Source organism: Meleagris gallopavo, chromosome 2, assembly GCF_000146605.3.
Source record: "Meleagris gallopavo isolate NT-WF06-2002-E0010 breed Aviagen turkey brand Nicholas breeding stock chromosome 2, Turkey_5.1, whole genome shotgun sequence".
Classification (NCBI taxonomy): Eukaryota; Metazoa; Chordata; class Aves; order Galliformes; family Phasianidae; genus Meleagris; species Meleagris gallopavo.
The window spans coordinates 31,546,833-31,570,639 of NC_015012.2; the positions used below are offsets into that span (position 1 = coordinate 31,546,833).

Sequence of the window (23,807 nt, forward strand, 5' to 3'; positions counted from 1 at the left end):
GCATGAGGTAAAACCATGTGCATTTATTTCAACTGCATTTTAGAATTAGTAAGCATAAAATTAAATACGTTGACTGCAATGAATTCAGTCATACAAGTGCAAGCTTTCAGCTATAATGTATTTTATGGCAGTTTATTTAAAAAATGTACCAGTAAATCATAAAAGAGGGATCATGTCCATTTAACTTTTATTGAAGTATACAGGAGGTTTTCTTTAGAATCAAATATGAGCATGAATATATGGCCAAACGTAAAATCTATCAAATTCAGTGAAAATTTTCTGACTTTAAATAGTAGCTGTAAGAATGACCAATATATATTCTTTGTTACAACCGCCCTCACTCTACAAGTAAAAAAAAATAATAAACATTCAGTAAACATTCTTTCCTAAGGTAGTTTTCCCTTATATATCAGTGATTTATCCATTTCTTGTATACATAACTTTTTTAAACATACCAATCAGTGGTTCTCACAATTGAAAAATAAAAGCACAAAAAAGTTTACACTCTTGTACAGGTAAATAAAAGATCATCTTGAATTAAACTGTATATCCGTAAGGGCATAGTATAGTTTCAGTTTCATTGCCTATTACATAATTAGCTTCTTACATACAAATATTGACATATTTGGCTTGTGCTTCAAAGCCTCTGTGTCTAGAAAGTCCATGTCAATGCAACTCATAACTTGAAATCAGTGGGGATATCTTTACTGCTGCTGGGTTTCACCTGTTCGTGCAACATAGTCTCTTCTGAACTCGTGGCACTGCATTTTTCCACGGAGTCATCAGCATCTGGATCCAATCCTTCAGGACAGGGAAGTTTCAGAAGTTCTTCTCGCAGCTGAGCTGTATGACGCTAAATAGAAAGAAGCAGTCAGTGCTAAAGACCAGAGTTAAAACATGAACTTCTCACAGTTTTAGGGAACAGAAGACAACAAAAGGAGTAAGCAGCAAAGGTTTTTATGTCTTATTTCACTGCCTGGATAAAGGCTTCTCACAGTTCACATTTAAGGACTGGTGCTTTCCTTATAGTGACAGTAATTAGGTGCTACTGAGGACAAACTAAAGGCAGTGCATAGAACTGTAGCAAAAGAGTGCATCAGTGTAAGTGTTGTGCTATTTCTTTTGCATTTGAGACACATTTATGTTCTGTGATTATGACAGAAACTGGCCTGCTTTGGACAAGGTAGTTCACAGGCAAAACTATTTAAGAGTGTATGATGAGATCTGTTGTAGAGACAGATACATGGAGATTTTAACTAATATGGTTTTAATGACCAATCACACTGAAGGAATGCAAGTCTAGCAATAGCAAAAAAGAAATCTTTAAAAATTTACCCATACAGTTAGATAAAAAATAGTTTGTACATAAGTCTATTGTCCATGTGGAAGACAAGACAAAATAACAGTACTTGCCTAGGAAGGAAGAAAACATTTAAATAGTTAACTGTGTTGATTAAAGTTTTTAAAACAAAGGATAAAGGACATTTATAAGGTAATGGATCACACTTTATTAACTGTGTTTGTTTGTCCAAAAAGATTGTTTTCTGGAAAGGAATTAAACTCCACTTTTACTAAAGGGTGGCTGTAGAACAATTTTGTCATAAAAACAAATGAACAACGAAACCCCTAGAACAAAAACAAAGTATTTATACCTTATATAAATATTTATGGAGAAATCAGCAAGACAAGAACTAAATAAAGATCTTACTTGTAGAAAAAAAAACAAACGAGAAATTGGCCTGCACATACACTTCAGCTTTTGACAGTGGTGAAACCTTGGTTTTCAGTCATTGTTATTAGAAAACTCAGCTGTTGTACAATTTAATTGCTACTCGTCATTTCTGGCTTACAGAACAAAGTTATAAAAGCAAGTCTCACCTTGAGAGCCGCTGCATGATGGGACATAGTTCTGCCTACCCGTTTGTCACTGCTGTACTGTTGTATGTCTGCAATCCACTCCTCACACTGAGCCATGATCTCCACTCTTTTCAAGTAAAAATGTTTGTGGATGACCTGCAAGAAAATATTTGGGATGAAAAAACATGGGTTTTCATCTAAGAACCATATACTTAAATAATACAAAACGTGCAAGAGCCCTGTGAGTCCAAATGGATAAGGAAAAAAACCAAAACATTGTAAGGATAATTCAGCACCGACAATGAGTTGTAAGATGGCAGAACAGCAAAGTGATAGCGGAATGTCAGATATTCTCCAGTCCAAAGATGATTGTATGACTATGTATGTGCACTTACATTAACATATGTGCAAGGATACAAGATAAAATGTTAGGGTTTTCACTGTTGCTTTCACTGCCCTGTTTTATACTTCCCACCTATGCTTCTTTAATAAGCACCTTATCTTCTCTCGTTACTGACTGCTTGCTGGCTGAACAGAAAGCAGATGAGCAGAAACCCTTTGAGCAGTTTAAGCACAGAAAAATAATATGCTTCTGCATAGAGAAGAAAGATTACCAGCTTGTAAGAAAGATAAACAATGACAGTTACGTTCTCTAGGCATGAGCAGCATCATTGAGGACACTACAATTCCCTATCAATAGTATTTGAGCTGCACCCATGTTGTGAGCCAGTATTTGATCACACAGAAACTCTGGTATTTCTAGATGGAGTTTAAAAAAGAAACAAAAAACAACCCCTCCCCAAACTAAAACCTACCACCAACAAAGCATACAAAGTTATGAAACTCTAGTGTTGGCTTTGCCTTAAAAAGATTTTTAAAACTCTGCCTGGTGAAAGAAACAATAACATTACAGAAATTTTTATTGAGCACAGTGGGTTCTTGGCAACACTGCAATATAATTGAGAAAATAATCTCTCCCTCTAGAGGTTAGAGAATATAGCTATTCGTCTAAGGAAAAACTGCATATTGAAAGCCTAATAGACTCCAATTCTGGATGCATTCCTTATATCCATAATGGAGTTTGGAAGAACTCCCACAGACTGGCAGTTTAGATCTCTTGGGTCTTCTTGTCATTTAAGACACAGAAGGGAAGACAGCCCAAGACAGAAGGTAGTGTGAGTGGAAAGGATGTATATTCTTTCTTAGACCTAAGCTTCCAAGTGTTAATGTATTGCTGAATTGTAATTGTTCCAATTACTCTTAACACAACCCTACAAAGCCCTACAGTTCATAACAGCAAGCTATTCTCTCAGAGAAACACTCAGATAATCTGCTCGGAGAACTTATTTTCATTTGGACAGGCTACAAACTGAATGCAGCATTCCAATAAATTCATCTACTGCATCAATGAAAATTGTAATGTATCTCAGCGCATAATCTCCTTTTGTTTTGGTGCTATGTAAAGAAAAATAAACACCACTTTTCTTGGTGATAGGGGGTATATATTCAAGCAAGCACAGAGAGAATTCTCATAAGTTGGTAAAGCACTAGGTATGACCCCATGCTTAATCTTGTATGATTGTATTTTTAACACACATGCAAGCTATGTTAGCCTCAAACATCTCCTAGGAGCAAGATATCACAGCTTTAGATTTATTCTCACAGTCTTGAGGATTTAATCATACTATCCCAAAGAATCAAGCCTAAAAGCATCTGGAGGAAAAAAAAAAGAGGAAAACACAGGGAAAAATGAAAATTGTACTTTGGGAAATGTGGGCAGTAATCTAAACCAGAACAAAATAGCTTTGGATCCAAAGCTCTTAAGTGCTAGCCAGCTCTCTTCTCTGCAGCAGAACTGTTATCTGCTCACAGATGGGAGTTTCAAGCGTCCAAGATACCACTGCAAACTGATATCTGCTTCTTAATGTTACTTCACATTTACATTTTGTGTGGTTTAGTTTCACTCAGTCCTAGTGACAAATATTGCATTAGGAAGCTAGTAGCTTTATTGTTTTCAACATCTGTCTTCTGGTAATAATGTGCTATGTGCAAGTCCCCTGGTCTGATGCAATGATTGTTTTTCCATTGAAACAACACTGTTTGGGTACACTTTATTAGTTTACCTTCCTGAAGAGCAGCGGGATGTCAGCTTACAAGCCTTTTTTCATAGAAAGCAATAAAAACCTAAGCTACAAAATAATCATGTAACGTTCTTAACATTCTTTTCAAAAGTGCCATAACAGCAAACTGGGATTCAGTAATCAAATCCTGTAAATTATATATCGTTCATTTCTACGTACAGGAAGAGAAAGATGTAATGTTCTTGTCAGAGCTCACCAACTTATAACATCTTCATGTAACTTTAGGTGATGACAATTGGAGAAAATTTTTGCAAAAGTGCAATCGTTACATTTAAAAATAAGAAAGTACCTACTAGCAGAAGTTATTTGATTAGGTGTCATGGCACTATCATGGTCTTCAACTTACTGAGTAAAACATACAAGAAATAGCTTAGAATAGCAACCATGTTTTTCTTCAATAATACAAAACACCAGAGTATACAGCACATCGTTTTCCCTCTGTAAATGGACAGAATACTTAACTTCTTATACAGGTTAAGTGTTCATGATTTCTCATTCTACAAGCCACTGAGTAATTTAAGTGGGAAAAGCTTTCTGCATTCCAAAGGGTGTTTTTATGGATTATAAGGAAGGGATGAGAGACTACCTGCCTGCTCAGATGCCGCACTTACTAATGCAAATAATTCTAAAATAATTATACTTTTTTGGTATTTTAGCATGCAAAGAATGGAAAACACGGTGATGCTACTACACAGTTCCATACCTCAACTTAGAAATGGCAAGAATTTCCATGGTCGAGAGCAAAATGCATTTTTTTTCTAACTATTGGCTGGTAGTACTGTGCAAGGACTGTTTGATCAACCATTTTGCATTAGTAGTCATACAGATTCTCTTACTTCATGTAACTTCCACACTTTTTCTTCTGGAATTGTTTGCCATGCATGTTGAAACCCCAGCAACCTAAATGGACCCATTTCGGGGATGGGATTGGGCAAGGGACAATGAGAGATGTCCCTAAAACCTAAATTATTCTGTGATACTCTGAGTGAGTTTTATTTTATTTCCAGGCAAGTAAAAAAATTAAACTATTTAGATTCTTTCAAGTAAGTTTTTAAGGCAGTGTGAATGGATGAAGGTTAGTACTGTTTAATCAACATCAAGACAGTTCTTTTCAAAGGAAAAATTTTATGCATTTTTTAATGAATAACACAAAAGCTGAAATTTGAAGTATTTTTCCAATTTGCATTGTTTTAGTGTGTCTAAAATGTTTCCTAATACATGCTTCACATTCATGTTTCATAGAAAAATACTTCATTGCTACCTAAGCCTATTAACAAAGACTGAATGTCCACTCTAGGGCTGATCAACAGCTGTCACTTGGATGTAAAAGGCACCACCTGGCATTAAGAATGAGCCAACCTAGACAAACCATTCTTTAATCAACCTATGCACCAAACCTGACTTATAGGTCACTTCCAGTTTGTTTACACAGCCCTTTCCCAGAAAGGGATCTGTGAAAGCCAGGTGCATTCTTGTTCTGTTCAGTTTCCAGAGTCAGCTGTGCCAGAGAACAAAGAGAACAAAACAAAAACCAGACATCTCACGCAAGACATGTTTCCAAGTATTTGCATCAATCTCAGCATCCCACTGAACAGTGGAAAGAGTCACTGAACAGTGATTCTTTGTACTAAAAAGCCGTTGTGAACAGGAACATAAGCATGTTTACAGGATGAGTTTCCTTGACTATTCTGACATGAACAAGATATTTACTTAGTTTCACAAAGCTCACCTCCTTAAAACATGGCGATGGATTTCTGATTTGTTCAAGCATTGCCCACTTGACTGTTGCCTGTCGTATATTTCCATCATATTCTCTGGAGCTCTGGGTACCACTTGGAGTACCTCTTGATCGTTCATAACCAGGTTCATTAAAATATGGTTCTGCTACAAGTATAAGAGATTGGACAGATACTAATACCTGTTAAAAGAAAAAACATACGTATTAGAACTGCTATTCACGTGCTTTTAAAAATATACATAATTTTGCTTACTTATATGTGAAAACACTTATGACAAAGCATTCTTATTTACAGTACAGACTATTTGCAAGTAGGAAATGTCACTGTTTTCAAACTGAAACCATTAATACACATTAAAAATGTAAGGCTTACTATCACAAATTTAGTTCAAACACATAGAAAAATGTAAAAACTAAGTTAAAATATATAAAAATAAGCAAAATAAAATGTTTAAAGCAATGCATTTCTAATTGCAATCTTTTGTGAAAGAAAGCTAATTTATCAAGTCAAATAAAAAATTCTTGATCCTTTCTTATTACATGCCTCAGAATGATACTAAGGTGCGAGGTATCCCTGCAGCAGATTAAAAAAAAAGGTTGTGCAAATGTTCTAGAACAGACTCTCCTGACTCTTCCCAGCCTAGATATAACTTAAAGCTTAAGGGTATTCTCTAATTTAGGAGTCTTGTTTGCGAATTTGTATGAAAGGAATCATTCTTTTTCTTGGAATATGCAGAACAGACAGTTTACATCAGATAGATACCGTGTCAGCAACAGAGAGCTGTTCTCTCAGAAGGCAGTGCCCCAACAACTAGGTAGTTGTGCTCTGTGCTTAGGAGCAGCACTCTCACAGATTTTCTCTTTAGCAACACAAGCAAATAAACATTTCAGCTTTCCATACTCTCTCTGTCATGTTTATTGACTATAAAGACACAATGTCTAAATACTAAGTTTCAAAACAACAGCTAAGGAGTTGAATGACCTAAGTTAATCTCACCGCCACCTCATGGAACCACATCCTTAGCTCTTTTGATGCCATGACACTTTCTATTTGTACTTGTATACTTAATGTGCTCAAACTGTAGTACAGACAGGCAATCTAGCCCAGCAAAGCCTTATCACGGTGGACAGAGCACATGCTTGTGTAGTGGGAAATGTAAACTAGAGTTCCCCAGTTTGACGTGAGGTGGAAAATTAAATATTGCTTCCCCTCCCTGCCATGCATTTGACTATGAGAAGTAGCCATGGCTATCTTCCATTACACTTAAAAGTAAAAATGCAGATAAATACATTAAAATATACAGAATGTTCTGCACAAATGGGATGTCAGCAAGAAAATAATCATTTATAACACTATAAGGAAGAAGAGTAATCTAATTCTGTTCCAATAGCTCAGATACCTAAGGAGTTGTAGTGATTTGTGTATTTTGTAGCCTTTGCATGTGTCTGGAAGTAATTCACTTTTTACTTTTTTGAATTTTATATTTTAAATATATAATTTTTAAATAGCTATGGTAGAGAAATTTGACTATATGCAGCACTGTACTTTCTTGGCCTTAATAAGCATTTGTTACAATGTATAATAATTGCAATGAGTAAAAAACTCTGAACTGATATTCCAGTTTAATTTGGGTCAGAAAAGTCAATTGCTGGAGTGTTTTTGGGTGGTCTGTTAATAGTTCCATCTCTGAGTCAGAAAAAAAATATGCAGTACTTAATTCTTTCCAAGCAATTTATTTCATCCTCCAGCTGTTTTCTATTTAATCTACAAAGTGTTTTTGTCGGGGGGGGGGAGGGGAATGACAGAACTTTTTCCAACAACTCCCTTACTACTTTCAAATTTTAGCTCTAAAAAACTTTAGCATTTTGAACTTAAATGCTGTATGAAATTTCTAACAACCAAATCTAATAAATTCATCTAAGAAAAAATACTTTACTGAAAACAAGATTTCTTAATACCTATCTAAATCAGTTTTATTGTTATAGTTCAAAACTTCATCTCTTGATTACAAAGTTGGATGTTGGGAAAGATATACCATGTAAAGAACTACAACTTAGACCTCCAAATCATATTTTTCCCTTGTAGAGAGAGCAAACATTAACATCTCCAAGCATGGCAATTCCACAGGCTCCCTTGGACATTTATCCTAGTGTCACCTTCATAATGAAAAAGCTCTTCCTAATATTTAATCAATATTTCCCAAGTGCCATCTTATGTCATTAGATACTTGTCTTGTTGCTCTGCATCTTTAAGAGGTATCTGGCTCCAGTTTCTTTATACCCTCCCTATCTCTCTGCCACTAGTTCTGCCACCTTTCCACTCTATCTTGTAATCCATATCTCACCTATTTGGCTATAAGGATACTGAAGGAGACTGGACCAGAGGTTTTGCCGATGTCAAAGAAAACTATGTCCACTGCTCTCCCCTTGTGCAGAGACAGATATCTCATTGTAAACATCAAGTTGATTCATTAGGCTCTATCACCCCAGTACATCCATATTAACTACTGTCTTTGAAGTACTTGAAAATAGCTTTCAGGAGGATTTGTTTCATAATTGTCTCAAGGACTCCTGTGCTGCTAAGCAAGCTGTAAGCTCCCCAGACTGTCCTTCTTGCCTATCTTGACAATGGTGTGAGATTTGCCAGTCATCAGGAAGCTGCCATGCTAGTGACTTCTCAAAGATGAGAGATGACAGATCTGCAATGGCACTGGCTAGCTCCCATGATCTTGCAAATCCAGTTGCCTTGAATACTTATTTTCTCTGTTGTGGGCAATTCCTCTTTCTCACAGACCAAGGGAAGTCATGGAAAAGGGCAGGCAAATTTTAGCCCTAAAGAATGATGAAGAGATTACCTCCGCTTTTTCCATGTCCTTTGTCACTACATTTTCTGCTCGACTGAGCAGCAGGACCAAACTTCCCACTGTTTTCTTTTGCTGCCAACATACTTACAGGAAGCCCTTCTTGATCTTTAGATCTCTTGTCATTTTCAACACCAGCTAAGCTTTGATTTTTCTGAGCCATTTGGCCTATGCCTTTACATTCCTTACATGAAGCCCATTCCCTCCTATACCTTCTGTGTACTTTCTTTTTGCAGTTGAGCTTAGGCAGGAGTTGCTTATTTACTCATGCTGGCTTTCTGCCACTCTTGTTTGACTTAACACACTGGAATACATAATTGTTGAGTTTTTAGGGAACTAATCAAGCAGCTCTCCAAAGCCAATTCCTGAACAAGTTGAAATCTCTTCTGCTGAAGAGTTTCAACTTAATATGCTGAAGCACAAACTGCATAATACTTTAGAATCTGGAACAGGAAATCCACCTTGTGATATGAAGTAACTATTCCAAGGAACAAAATGAGAAAGTGCCATGGGAACCCTGAACAAATTATTGCAAGTTCTTATTTTGCATGATGTACGTGCTTATTGCTTAAAGCATTTCTATGGCAGAAACCTGAAAATGTTAAGGACTGTTTAGACAGTTATCATAATATAGTATGTTCTGATAAATTCTAGACTAATTTAACACTGAGTGTCACTAAAGATAGCACAGCTGTACTTTAACTCCTCAGTTTTATTCCTCTACTCAGTTTACTTGTAGAATTCAGGAGTACCTTTGCAGTTTTCAGTAGAATACATCAATTGTTCATCTCTTAGAATGTGGAGCTTTGTCTTTACCATAAATAGGTTAAGATATAGACATAATATGAATTCCAGTAGATGATGCCATCTTTGAGTCTTCTTTTAAATAAATAAATAAATAAATCATCCAAGCAAGTCCATGTGGTACTAGGAATGAGCTGCACAAACAGCAACTCTTCAAGACAAGACCAATAGGAATAGTGCTTGGAAACAGCATTTTGAATAATTTGCCAGTGTTTCTTTTCTACTGTTCCAGGGCTATCTGGAACTCTTGAACAAAGTGAAATGACCTTTCAGAGCCATGAAAACATCACCTGTAACTCACCCTCTATGATTTCCATAATTGATTACCAACACTCATGAATATGTAAGAAAATCAAGCACCAAAGAGAAGACTGGTAGTACACTCTAAATGCAGCAGAATATGTTTCAGTTTTGAGCATCTCAAAGCCAGACTGAATTGACTCCCTACAGAACACAAAGTCCAACTTCAGTACGTGTACCTCAAGCTCAATTTAAGAAACCAAACCTGAATATTCAATGAAATAATTCAAGTGAACACTTCCTGCTAGTGTAAAAGCCAGCCCTGCCCTCCTGCTTCAGAGCCATTCTCTCTCTCTCTACAAGGTGCTTCTTTTTTTTTTTTCCCTTACCAGCACACGTATCTTCTGTTGGAAAGAGAAGATTTCTGAGAGAATAATTGTTTCTAGTTGGCTGTAGCTGGAGAACCAAGACATACAAAATGAGAATGAACACAAAATTACTCACTTTCAGAACAGAAGATAAGCCCGATTTCTCTGAATTCTCTAAGTAACTTAGCAAAGTACTTTTAGAGCTGTCCCAATTCAGGAGTAATTTCAATTAAGACTATTTTGAAGTATGCAAAGTATCTTCAAAATTTAACTTTTCTGAAACATGCTTTATAAAAAGAATTTAATCTATTAAAAAAATCCCAGGGTTTAAAAGTTAGTTTCTCATACCAAAATATTAGGTTGCAGAGATAGTAAGGAAGGTAATTTGCACCACGCACATTTTGTCTGTGAAAGCTATCGCAATTGGCACTATGCTTTGTACTCATTTCCAAATGCTAATTATATGGCTCTGTGGAAAATTACAGCACCCAGCAATATTGAAATCAGAGAGCTCACCTCTCCCAAACATTGTTTTTATAGAAAGGTATTATCTAGAACATCAAAACTTAAATGCACTTGTAAGATTTTTTCACACCCTACGCTGCTACCTCACTGCTAACCACAAGCCACTATTCCTTATAAGCATTCCGTCAGAGCAGCCTTTCAAAACATTTTTATAAGGATTGTCTTTATTATACTGAATTTTTTTGAAAGATCATATTACAACATGTAAAAAAAATCCAAGTGTATGGGGAAAGCCTATCACATGCCTGAAAGTACCTTGCTGTTTTTCTGTGTATTGGTAGAATAAAAATAGCATCTGCCATTATTTTTACTATTTTAAACTTGGATAACAATTCCATTGGCCACTTAGGAGAAAATTAAGGGAAGTCTAATGGTCTAGATTTCTTCATATAATAAATGGGATGTTGCTTCATTTGACAACTATGTCAGTCAAATGACTGTGAGCTATTAAGATGATAGGTTGCCTGTACACAGCTGAATTAATCTTACTGGCAACTTATTTCTGCACAATCACACTGATAGAGTCTAACACTAAGCAGCAGTTCCAGTGAGTTTTAAGTAACTTGAAGTGGCTCATCATGCTGTGCTTGCATAAAAAAGGTGGCTGCAAACCAAATAGGTTAATATGTACAATGGTTACATGGATCTTGTCCACATCATCTTAAGTGGCACAAAAATTCCCACCATAAACTTTTGATCCTATAATCACCTGTTGGGTCTCTTAGCTTGGAAACTTCCTGTTGTAGGAAACTCATAACTTTACCTTAAAAAAAAAAAAAAATTCTGCCTGTGATCAAAAGCTTGTAGTGAAGGATCAAGTATGTTAATACTCCAGTTTACCTACAGAAATTAACCAGTAAGACTTGGCATTATGGAATGGATTATAGCTGAAGAAAGTGAAGTGGGGAAAAAATCTGAGTAAGATAATCTCAGCTACCTGTAATGGGTATTACCTACTGGGAAAAACCACTGTTTCACCAAAGTACCTTGCAAGAGCTTAAAGAAGAAACTAATGTTTGATGATTTACTGCTGTTCTAAGACAACAAAACCGTAGACAAATTAAACAAGAATTTCTGATCAATTCTGAGATTTCAAAGAATTGTTATTGAAAGAATGGCATCCAGTACAAACAGAGGTAGAAAATGGTTCGGTGAAGTTCAAATGCAATACTTGATACATGTTCCACAGAATTACAGTCACTGCAGGCTTCAGAAATGCAAAGTTTTGGGACTGGCTTTACTAAAATAATTGCTTACAAAAGCAACACCTCAAAACAGCTGAACAGGGTCTCTGCAATGAAAATCATTTGAGATTATGTATCTCCCATAGAAACTCTGTTATAAGATAAGCTACAGAAACATTTTTTTCTTTCTAGGATGGTGAGTCCCCTGAATTAAAATCTGGAAGAGCGTAGCTACTGCACCAGAATACCATACTCACCTACAATGCATGATGGCTCTCTTAAATAACTACATATTTTGTTACATTACCAGTACAAGGGTAAGGGATAAGATATGTGCTTTTATGTTGCTGTGCAATTTGAAAATTACTAATGCAGTATCAACAAAACCTAGAAGAATATTGAAATATTAGTCATGAAAATTCTACCAGTGATGTTAATACAGAAAAAAAGAAGAAACAACCCTGTACAAAGACATACATAAATATAAGGTATCATGCAGTCAAGGAGCCTTTAAATGATGCTCTCTGACCCAAAACAGGAAGAATAGCCTAGGAAAACCCTAAGTCTTCCACATGATAATGCACACCAATTTCAGTTCATGTATAGCTGGACAGTCAGTACAGAAAATCCAGTCACTCAGGCTGCACATGGATTAGAAGACCAGTAGATGACAGTGAACTGAAGGTACTGCGTGAACGTAGAAAGCAGCTGGCTTGTACAAGAGATGGTTTGCATGAAGCACATAGAGAATGAATGATGAGAGAGCAAACAAGAAAAGAGCGAACAGGAGTTGTCTTTTTCTCATTATTTGATGCTAACATTGCCTCCACTTCTGGTTAGTTTGCTTAAGAACATGCACTTCGACATAATTTTAACCATATGTATTTGTGGGATAACTGAGACATTTTGACCCCTCTCAGGAAAACGCTCATGCAGGTATCGAGAACACTGAACAATTTGTTGCAATTGACTGAAGATCTGTGATAAGCCTGAGGATAGATCTCCACATTTACAAGAGCACTGAAGTATCAAAACAGACAACATGCTCTCAAGCTCCCTTAGAAGTTTAAGTTGGATGCTCTGATACATTGAACAGAAAGTGCCCATAAGGACTGGGTTACAAGTGTTCAGTCCAGCCAGTAATTTTCTTGATTTCCACAATACAAGTCAAAAAACGTGGAATCAGTTGGAATTGTTTCTAGGCAATCTTATGAAATCACTAAGATGTAACTCTTGAATAACTCTTTTTGTATTTGACTGGATCAGACCTGTTACGAAAGTTAACTAGTTTTAAGTTATCAGCTACTCATATTTAACTTCTGAGTAAAAGAGGCGAGGATTTGCCAGATTGACAAAATTGGTTTTTACTGTAAAGTTGCAACATTTTTCAAAAGTATAATTTGGATTTTTTTTTTTAATTGCATTAAAGTGATTCTCACATAGGCAAGACAGCTTTTCTCAACCTTGCAGCATTTGCCAATACAAGAAAATACTTGAAGGAAGACAAGATCTGGGAGTTTTGTATTCTTTGAGTTTTCAGTCCAAGTTCTGACAAATTCAAGCAGTTATTTAATTCAGTTGTAGCTGCTAAATACGACTGCCTGGGTATATGTAAACAAATATTATTAAACAAATATACATCCCATCACAGCTCCCAGTGCAACAAAAGGATATTTACATGTGGGAGTAAAAAAAAAATCAGCTTGAAGAGGCACTCCTCAAGAGAAACTGAGAACGGCTTGAGTGCTGGACATTCACAGCATATTGCTTTCATCCTTGCAGTAACATTTAACTAACAATCAGCTGTTACTCCCCCACAGCTCCTTCACCGTGCACTGAAAGACTCATATGTAGATACATCTACCTGCATTCATGAATCTGATGTGAGTTTATTCTCCCACGCTCTGAACTCCTCAGGAATCAGATTGATTGTGGCAGGTTTTTATCTTCTAAATAGCAACACTTATTAACACAGCTTCTCAATTGGACCTTGCTTACTGACCTACTACATAGGTGAACTAAATTCCAGACTATTTGCAAAATAATGCTTAGACATTTCAGATGAACAGGTTAGTATCAGTTACAGAACAGGAATGTCACAATAAGACATTTTATGGATGACTGTTTTATTTTTCCTTACTCAAGGAAGAAAATTCCAGAGTAAAATCACAAAGAGAAAGTCTTAACACTGACAGACTTACTACTCAGTGACAAACTGAAGAGAAACAAGAAATACTCACCTGCAAAAAACTTGATGTTTGAGGATTCCATTTCTCTTCTGGCCTCCCATGCCATGTGTTAAGAATGCTTAAACATACCTGAGAAGGTCACATGATTAATACCACAGATAAATACTATAATATATTTGCTCTGCTTGGGTAGAACAAAATGTTAGCATCGCATTAAGTTCCTTTTTTTTTGGACAAACTTTTGTGTAGCTTCATTGCAAAAGACGAGTTTATTTCCTATGAAATTAATTTGAAATGAAAGTGGATAAAAGTAATGAGGATAAGGAAGAAGATCACATGCTAATAGAAGAACAAAACAAACGCATTACTTTCCTTCAAAGAAAACTTATGGATTCCAGTGGCTCCAAAAATAAATGAATCATTGATATCTGATTCTCTATTTTCTTCTTTAAATACTGTTCTAACACTTCTTGTTTTTAAAGAAAATCATTCTGACTAAGCATTTCAAAGGTGCTCTCTGTCACACTAACAAGGAATTGAAAACACTTATCAACTCTTATGACTTATCTGAATTTTTTGTAGTCAAGTGTATAGAGTTCTTGAACCTTATCATGATGAGAATGGAACAATCAGAGAGAGGGAATGCAGTGAGATAAAATATAAGAAATCTAGATAAGAGTATTCACCATGACTTAATGCTAAGCATAAGAAAAAGGATAGACACTCTCAAATTTGAATTACATTCAGTGTCTATGTTAAGAAAAAACTCTGTGTCTAGTACAGGAAAGGAACGTTAAAGCTTCTGAAAACAATAAGGTAGTGGAAAAAAGGAAAACCATTGACCATAAACATTTTTTGGAACCTTCAGAACGAGGTATACACAACATGGAGACTGGGGGCTAGGAAGAGCTCATCATTTGCTTCATCTTTTAATATAATTTCCAAAAGTTTTAGTATTTTTTAAAGCAAAACGTTATTCAATCCTTTGTTTAGAGTTGCATTTGCTTTTATAAAGGATATTTTTTCTTCCCTTTCAGAAAAAGCACTTTTGCATGCAGAGAGAAAGAAGGTACTTGGCAAATGCAACCAGTTGCAACTGATACGAAGCACATTTTGTCCATAGAAGGGATGCCGGGTACATCAGTTAGCCTAAATAGATCTCTGCCTGACTACTTAGGCAAGAAAAGTGGAAAAGAACATTTCTGCTGATCATTTGATTGTAAAAGGAGAAATAACAAAAAACAAAAAAACCAAGCACTTTAAATTTAGGGAGTGTGCAATACCTCTCTCAGCTTCTTATACACACTTGAATATTTTAATTAAGAGACAATTACGAGCAATTTTCTTAATTTTAAGAAAATGTGGAAAAGAAATTACCACTGTGTAACAGTAGGACTCACTACTGTGCAGTGTTATAGATGAAGACATGCAGGATTTTCATGAAGTCACTGGACAAACTGGTAGATTTTTTTCACTGAGGTGCCTGTTAAGCTGCTGATCAACTCTTTTTCTAAAAAGCCCTTTTCTAAAACCTTGCTGGCCACAGTTGCAAAGACAGCAGGATCTGTCTCCACACACACAATCACATCTGGATGTGCATTTGGATGAGCAACCTACATTTGGACAAACTACCAGGTTTGCCAAACCCAGAGTACAAAACATGCCACATTCTGCGGGCAAACATGACTGGAAGCAAAGTACTGAGGTAGAAAGGCCTTTGGCCTCCCATTCATAAACTGTTTAATCTTGGAAGATCAGAATTATCATGCTTAAGACACAAAATCACTAAAGAACTTAAACAGAAGTCTCATCAGTTTCACAAGAGTAAAGTTGACCTACCTTGCCATCATTGTAGAGATTTGGATTAAATCTCACACTGTGGCCTCCAGTTGTTTCCAGATTCACAAGTGGAGGGGAGTTAGGATAGTCTTGTGGAAAATACACATCAAATTCAAAGCATCCATTTGCATAAGGGGTGTCTGCTGGACCAGTAATGAGAACCTACCAATGTTAAGAAAGCAAAAAGACAGTTTTCAGAAAGAACCCTTATATTTGTCATCCAGTCGAGATTTCTGTAAGTTACGGGAATAATTTTTATTTCCAAATGCAATTTATCAGAAATTATTATTAAATATTATCCTCACATACAAGCTATCAGTCTGTTCATTTCAGTAGTCTAGATAATTGAAGATCCCCTGCTAATATCCATTTCTCCTTACAGATTACAAATGGAAAGCAAAACATGTCTGTTAGCTCCTTCTGTTCAGGACAGGAGGTGTTCAGTGTATTTCTCCATACCTACCATTTTTAACTGACTTAATAACGTAATATACAAAGATACACTTTGACTGCAATGGAGTAGCAAAACTACATTTTTCCTTTCAGAATAGCTAAAGAACAAACCTTGTCCTATTAAGTCTACGTCGCTAACGAAGTCCTCTATTGGTAGACGGATGCCCACCAAGTTCTTGAAAAATCATCAGACTAAAATACCACCAACTACATTAGTTTAGAAGTTGAGATAGCAACTAAAGTACAAATGAAATACTTTTGCATCTTCTTTTATACTGAGCTGAAAGAGGGAAATAAAAATAACATTACCTTCATAATGTCAAGCCGCTCCTCATCACAACGTACAAAAACACTGGATGAAGATGAGAGAGGCAGTGATGTTGAAAGAGTCACAGCTTCTTGTGCAAGACGTCGGGCTCTGGCAGCACTGTTGGCATCACTTGCATTTTTTACCTGAGACATGTAGTGGTAATTTACTTTGAAAACCAATTTTCCATCATCATCTTCAGAAACCATTTCAAATGTATCTAGAAGAGAAAAAAAAGAAAAGCATCAGGAAAACAGTGAAGTTAATAACAGATCAGTCTTGGATAGAGATTCTGAGTATTAAAATCAGGAAATGTGTGTCAAGAAAATGTGCATTTTGGGAATTAACAGTGATCTCAAAAAACAAAGCATTACCAGTCTTGAGTTAAATGAACTCCTGCAGCAAATTTACAAGCTCTCATATGCAACTTGTCTAGTGTATACCATTTCTGATTTGGAAGGCTACCAGCTACTCCAGGCCAGGAATACAGTGATACTCATAAATACATAATAACGCTACTAGTGGAATCAGTATGCCAACAGCATTTAATTGTGTAGTGGTTGCAATGTTATTAGAAGATCATACAAAATTACAGTGAGGTTAATTTTCTTTAGTCATTTAATACACAAAGTCTGCAGCTTGGCTGACAGAGTGAGAAGCTGCCATTACAAACTCTCTTACCTGCCTATTCCTGGCATACAACTCTACAACAGCTTGTGAGGAAAATCCCTTACAAATATAGCAGCAAAGAAATGTGACTGCAAATATTGTCACTGCAACTCAAAAAATATTCATAAACACGCTTCTGCAATAATTTTACAGCTCTATTCGGATGAAATACTATTCCTTATGAATTTTTTCAAACACATTCTCTTATGGCCAAAATGAGCACTGATTCTCACCATGTTTTCCAAATGCAACATACTGAGTTTCACAAAAAAAGCACAGAATGAAGTTTACAACAGTTCCATTTTACTCTAATACGTTTTCTTCTGAATTCTATTCCATTTAAAAAATAAAAGCGTGTTTTTAAAAAATGTACTTTTAATAAGGCTTAATAAGAGCTTTAAAAAAGAATTCTACTAATGCTGCAATTGAATCTGAGGACTGAAAATCTCACAAATCAGTACTGGAATGAAAATATGAACATCATATCTGAATTTTGTGACTGGTTCCATTCACGTAGTATACAGATAACGTAACACATTTCCTATTTGTTCAATGACCGCATTAGCTGGCAACCTGAGAATACTGACTTGTATAATTTTCCATGTATGAAAAGTATCATTTAAAAATATTTTAAAATTATTTCAAAATATAATTATGGTATCATTGCAACAGAGTATTTTTTATGCACATTCTAAAATACATTCACACTTCTCAACCTACCAAACTGGAGTTTTTTCATGACAGCCACATACTTTTCTTCAAGAGAGCGTAAAACAGACAATGGTTTGGGCTTCACAGCAGCTTTTTTGGAATATTCAGCCATCTTCTTTTCTGTTATATAAAATGTGATCATTATTTGTAGTTAATGTAATTCTGGGGCAAATACACCAAACATTTGGGGATTATTTATCTTGAAATGACATTTTATCATTACAGTATCTGCAAAGAATTCTGAATACCGGGGATCACTCACAACATACAAATCCATTTTTCACAGTATCATAGAATGGCTTGGGTTGAAAGGAATCTCAAAGATCATCCAGTTCCAACCACCCTGCTGTGGGCAGAGTTGTCAACCACTAGATCAGACTGCCCATCAAGCCCAGTCTTAAACACCTCCAGCGATGGAGCATCCACAGCTTTTCTGGGCAGCCTGTGCCAGTGCCTCACTACCCTCTGAGTGAAGAATTTCTTCCTAACATCTAACCTAAACTTCCCCTCTTTCAGTTTAAAGCCATACCCCTTTGTCACTATCTACCTGTCTAAAGAATCAGCCCCCCTCCTGCTTGTAAGCTCCTTCCAATTACTGAAGGATCATGATGAGGTCTCCCTGAAGATTTCTCTTTCCCAAGCTAAACAATCCCAACTCCCTCAGCTTTCATCATAGGAGAGGTGCTCCAGCTACTATTTTTTTTTTTTTTGGCTTTTCCAGGCAGCAGTAGTAATTTAGGGCTTTTACACAGCAACTGGAGTAGGGGGAAGGGTGGGGATCATTGTTTCATGCTCAGCTATGCTGGTTTGCTGCCTCTTCTGTCTCATTTCTTATTCTGGGGGATGGAGAGCTTGTGCTATCAGAAACACATTCTTAAAGTGCTGCCAGTTCTGTTCTGTTCATTTGTCCCTAAGGACATTTTTCTCAAGAGATCTCTTCCAACAATTTCTTAAACAACCTGATCTTTGCTCTCCTGAAGATCATGGTCCTGACTCCAGTCTTTGCCAGGCCCACACTCCTTAAGATCACTAAATGGACCAGGGCATGGTTGCTGCAGCCCAGGCTGCCTCTGATCTTAAAGTCTTTAGCCATCTCCACATTTCTCACTATTACTTTTCATTATCCGAACAGCTAAATAAAGATGGTTATCTCAGCTCAGGAATAATTCAAGACCAGTGCTGCCATGAGTATTCTTTTATCCACTCTCCAATATCAGGAGCTGGTTATAAACTCCTTCACAGAACACATTTCACTAATTACATCACTTCTTAGTTTTCTTTACTAGACAATCAGGTGGTTAGTTGGCTGTATGCAGTTCAATCCACAATTCAGATTTTTGTTCTGCATATAACCATGCTAATTCACAAGGTTTAGCTTTAATAGCAAAGGCCTTGCTACTACAGGTTATATCTCTTGTCTTCTAACAAGAAAAACAATGTACTACATAACGGTGCAGAAGGTTGTGAGATGTCCTCTAACTTGAATTATTCTATATCCTGATTTTAGAATTTAAGACTAATGCAAGGTTCCAGACAGCTACACTTGAAAACGTAGCCAGTCACTGCAGCTAGGGGGAAGGCTTTTCTCTTGCTTTTAAACCAATTTTTAAATTATCTGTTAATGAACAAATAAAAGTATTTCTATTTTACCTTGATTTGCCTGGCGTAAACTGGTGGTAGCAGCATAAACTATCTCAGCAGTCTTCTGTATGTCTGGTACCAAAAGTGTCAGTCCCTCTGGTTCTTGATCAGAAGTATCGGGCTTTACCCCTGCTTTAGCCTTGTCTTTTTTAGACCTGTGAACATACAGACATATTTATATATTTTGATTGTGATAACTCAGTCTTTACCAGCATACTTGATTACTGAAATGAAGATGTGGTATTTAATATTAACCATGCCTGTTTCAGAATTTAATATTTAAGAGCTGGAATAAATTTACACTGTTAGACTGCAAAACTTAGAGATTCTAATGCTAACGAGCACTCCCTGCCCCATCCTCCCAGCTGTCTTCTGTAAATATTTTAATATCTCTTACAGAATACCTTGAATTGGAAGGGATCCATAAGGATCACTGAGTTCAAGTCCTCTTTCTCCTTTATGGAGGACTCTTCTTCAAAGATCTCTATACCCACCAGAACACAGAACAACAACCCCAAATTCTCCAACCCCTATCACAAACGCAGGGTTCTGATGCAAGTCACATTAGCTCACTGAATGGAAGGATGTAGGATCCTTAAGGATTCAGAGTCCCAGAAAGATCCTTCCCTTGCAATAGCCCATAACCTGAGGTCTGCACTGTGCTGAAGGTTACAACCTTGTGAGTCACCAGAGACGCTTCCATGCAGAGGTGACGACACCCACAGAGACTCACTGCTCCTGCAGTAGATGCTGGCATGGTGCATGTGTGGTGGAGAAAAGAATGCTGTACTGAAAAGATGGTTAATAAAAATGGACATCGACTCAGTTCCATACAGACTCCAAATGTAATCTGAACTGAGTGTTCAGCCTAACCTGCCCTTACAGGAGCAGCCTGGGAAACTGCTCTGCGTTGCATCACTTAAAATGAACAAAGTTATGGGGAAGATCTAAACAAGATAAACAGCCAAGAAACCGCAGCTTTCTTTCCCACTACCATACCTAGAAGCAAAACAAAGCTACCTTAGCAAGAAGAATTAGCAATGTAATGCTATGATATTCCAAACATATATTTTAGTAAATATCAGTTACAATATGCTTTATTTTGAACTAGCTGTAAATAATGCATAAATAACTAATCTCTAAAGTATTCAAGAGATGATTACATCAATAACAAAAGTCTTTGCACCATACCTTATAAAATAAAAACATCACTAGAGCATATTAATAACAAAATTCATCACTGCAGCATGATACAGTTTCTGTGTTCCAGACTTGATCCAAACTGCTGTTAGCCCTTTGATGACTTCAAGCAACTCTGAGCTTTCAGATCCTTTAAGTCAGGAGGAATGCACTGAAGGCAAATAGCGCAATTCAGAGTTTAAGAAACAGTTTAAAAAACAGCAGCTGCCTCTCCCATTTACACCATCTGAAATCCTTATCACTGCCTTTCTCCTTGTGGAAATCTAAGCCAAGATTTTTTAAATAGCTTGTGTTAAGGTTTGATATGTGTATTTGAGTTCCCTAAACCTTGGTGATACCTGACATCTCAGACACGCTAGCAGGCAGCAGTTCCAGGAGAGGTGTACCCAGTTAGCAGTGCTTGCTGTTGGTGTGGAACCCTTATACTCTTTGCTACAAAAATCTTGGAGAAAATCTTCTTTCCTCATTTTTCCTTCCTATCCTTACTTGATTCAAATCTATTGGTATCTAGATTAGAATATCAGCTTATTGTGATTAATCCTGCACAGTTGAGGCTGCTTCAGGACTACCTTATATACATATTCAGTTATGTACATATTACTTGGAGTGATTTTTAGTTTTGCAGTTTATTTACAATCAACATATGGTAAATCAAACAATTCCCTAGTCTCCAGATGGTGAAGTCTGTCAAGGGCTCCCCAGTGATATATACTTTCACACTGATTGCAATTTTTGAAGTTCACAGAGTTTTGTCATCACTTGCCTCCTGGGACAGAACTGAACTTCATTGTCAGTGCACTATTATAGCTGATTTTTATTTTACAATAGAAGATCACAGCAGCCCTTTCAAAAAATCACATCTCATAAAATGGTTCATTATGACTATTAAATGAATGCAATTAAAAAACAGATTAGGTACACTAAAATGTTAAATCTTGAATGAAAGCTCCGGAACTGCTGCTGGAGGTGTGCATCTGGTCCATGCACCCACCTTCCTAAGGTAACAACAAGAATGTTCACACTCCCTGGCATGGAAAACCCAGGAACATAAACAATTTCCATCCTGAAATGGCTATAAAAGGCATGAAACAAACATAATGTAAAGCTCTGTGGAAAGCTGAATGGGGTTCACATGCAACTGATGAACGGAGGACGCAGTACACTCAGAAGTAAACACAGAAGTACCAGAGTATCTTGTGGCCTGCTGAGGCCTAGTGGTCTCCTGCATGGAGCCTGAGTAATAAATACTTGTAACAAGATTCTGTTGGGTTTGATCTTGGGGGTCAGAAGCAGGACTTTCAAGGCAGTGCCAGCATTGCTCCCAGGACAAATTTACAGCAATACAAAAGATGATTTTTTGGTCCCTAGATCTATAACTTAATATAATCTCAAACACATGATATTATTTTGTGTCCTAATGAAAAAAAAACCACTTAGGTGAGCATTCTCCCATCTGTGAGCATGTGTAATACGGGCAAAACAAGTTATTAGCTGCAGAAACATTGTCCTCCCTTCTTGGTACCATCTCCACTCTATCCTGCTGCTGCAACTCTGCCAGGACTCAGAGCTGCAGCTCTCCATATTGTGTGTCGTACACAGGTCTCAGAAGGCCAAAGAGATCCCAGCTGGGGAGAGGGAGTTGCTAAGAATTGCAGATGCTCTCCCAAAAAACGATGAATGAGGAAATCATACTGAAATTGAAGTGATAAATACAGCAGGATCCTTCCATCCTTCCTGCACTGTAGCAGCCTGCACATCCATTTATGCACACATAAAAACTAGCAGTGTTACCACAATCCTAAGCTCTGAGTTTTTCATTATTTTAAAGAATCTGAAGAACCAGTAATACTCACGAATAATAAACTAAGATAAAAAATACAATCATCTAACTATTTTGATATATATCTTATCTATTTTTAGAAAAGATTTAAATGTCTGCGTTATGCTGTACATTTCTTTCCACCAAGATTTTGTGTATGCAGCAAAATGCATCAGTTAATTAATACCGGCCAAACCTTTGTTTAAATGTTACAATTTTCAGAGTTGAGGAAGAGCCAAATATTTAATTAGGACTTAGAAACTTGCCTTGCAGTTTTTCACCCACTGAAGGAAAAGTGGACAATATCCTGTCAACTCATATTTAAAAGGATGACAGTAACTAATATATTTGCTAGAGAAGACAGCAGTGTACATGCTAATAATTTAAGCCATTAATTTAGCTTGTGCTGGAAGATGACAGCCTTCTTTTCACGCCGTGCTAAATGAATAATGAATGATACACTCCCAAGGCAACTTTAATTTTTAAAGCCAATACTTAGAGTTACTCACTCATGCCAGGTACTTAGAGGTAAACGTGACAATATGGAATGATACATTTATCACATTATTCACAAAATAAAAGCAGTGAACCATTCTGTACTGCAGAGATGTTGCTTGGAACAGAATTCTGCTCCATTTTATACTAATGGATAAGTTGTGATTAAATTGCCATGAGATTTTGCTATCACCCAGCTCTAATGCCCCCTCACCTTCTGCAGGTTTGCACAGACACCAAATAGATGCACGTTCCTTCCAGTAACCCACAGATTTTTAAACCAATATCCTGAAATATGGCAAAACAAGCAAGGGAACCTGCCTTTGCAAATAAAACTGAGAAAGCCTAGTAGCCTCCTCTGAGATGGCTCTACACACTCATCCTCAGGGCTCCACGCACTGTATTTACAGACTGTAAATTGAAGATTTCAAACCTACAAGGATTGCAGGACTGCTCCCTGTCACCAACCATGAACCCTGAACATGAGAGTTCTCCAGAAGAAACTGGCAGTGGTTTTGTCTTTTAAAAAAGAACAATTAAATAATTACACCCAAATTCTTGGGACTTGATTAGAAAGGAAACTGTTGTTTGCAGAATGCACCGTTTCATTTAGAAGTCTGCAAAATATCAGTCAATGCACTGAAAAGCTATAGCAGGGAAAATGCCGCAGGCTCAGCTGATTATATTCTAACATCTTCACACAACAAAAAAAAACAAAGAGCTCTAACAACAATGTGACAGGCAGGGTCAGATACTTTGAGACCAT

The 23,807-nt window shown here is 36.7% G+C and overlaps 1 protein-coding gene across 1 annotated transcript in view; it reads right to left on the reverse strand.

Moving 5' to 3' along the window:
• Positions 1-23,807, reverse strand: part of LOC104909632 (baculoviral IAP repeat-containing protein 6-like) — a 40,954-nt gene continuing 17,147 nt past the window's right edge. Inside the window, exons 3-10 of the mRNA XM_031552397.1 lie at positions 19,537-19,682; positions 17,896-18,006; positions 16,509-16,726; positions 15,747-15,908; positions 13,959-14,036; positions 5,728-5,916; positions 1,879-2,013; positions 1-853 (exon numbers count right to left, since the gene is read on the reverse strand). Coding sequence (XP_031408257.1) covers positions 677-853; positions 1,879-2,013; positions 5,728-5,916; positions 13,959-14,036; positions 15,747-15,908; positions 16,509-16,726; positions 17,896-18,006; positions 19,537-19,682 — 1,216 coding nt within the window. The 3' untranslated portion in view covers positions 1-676. The remainder of the gene's footprint in view (positions 854-1,878; positions 2,014-5,727; positions 5,917-13,958; positions 14,037-15,746; positions 15,909-16,508; positions 16,727-17,895; positions 18,007-19,536; positions 19,683-23,807) is intronic.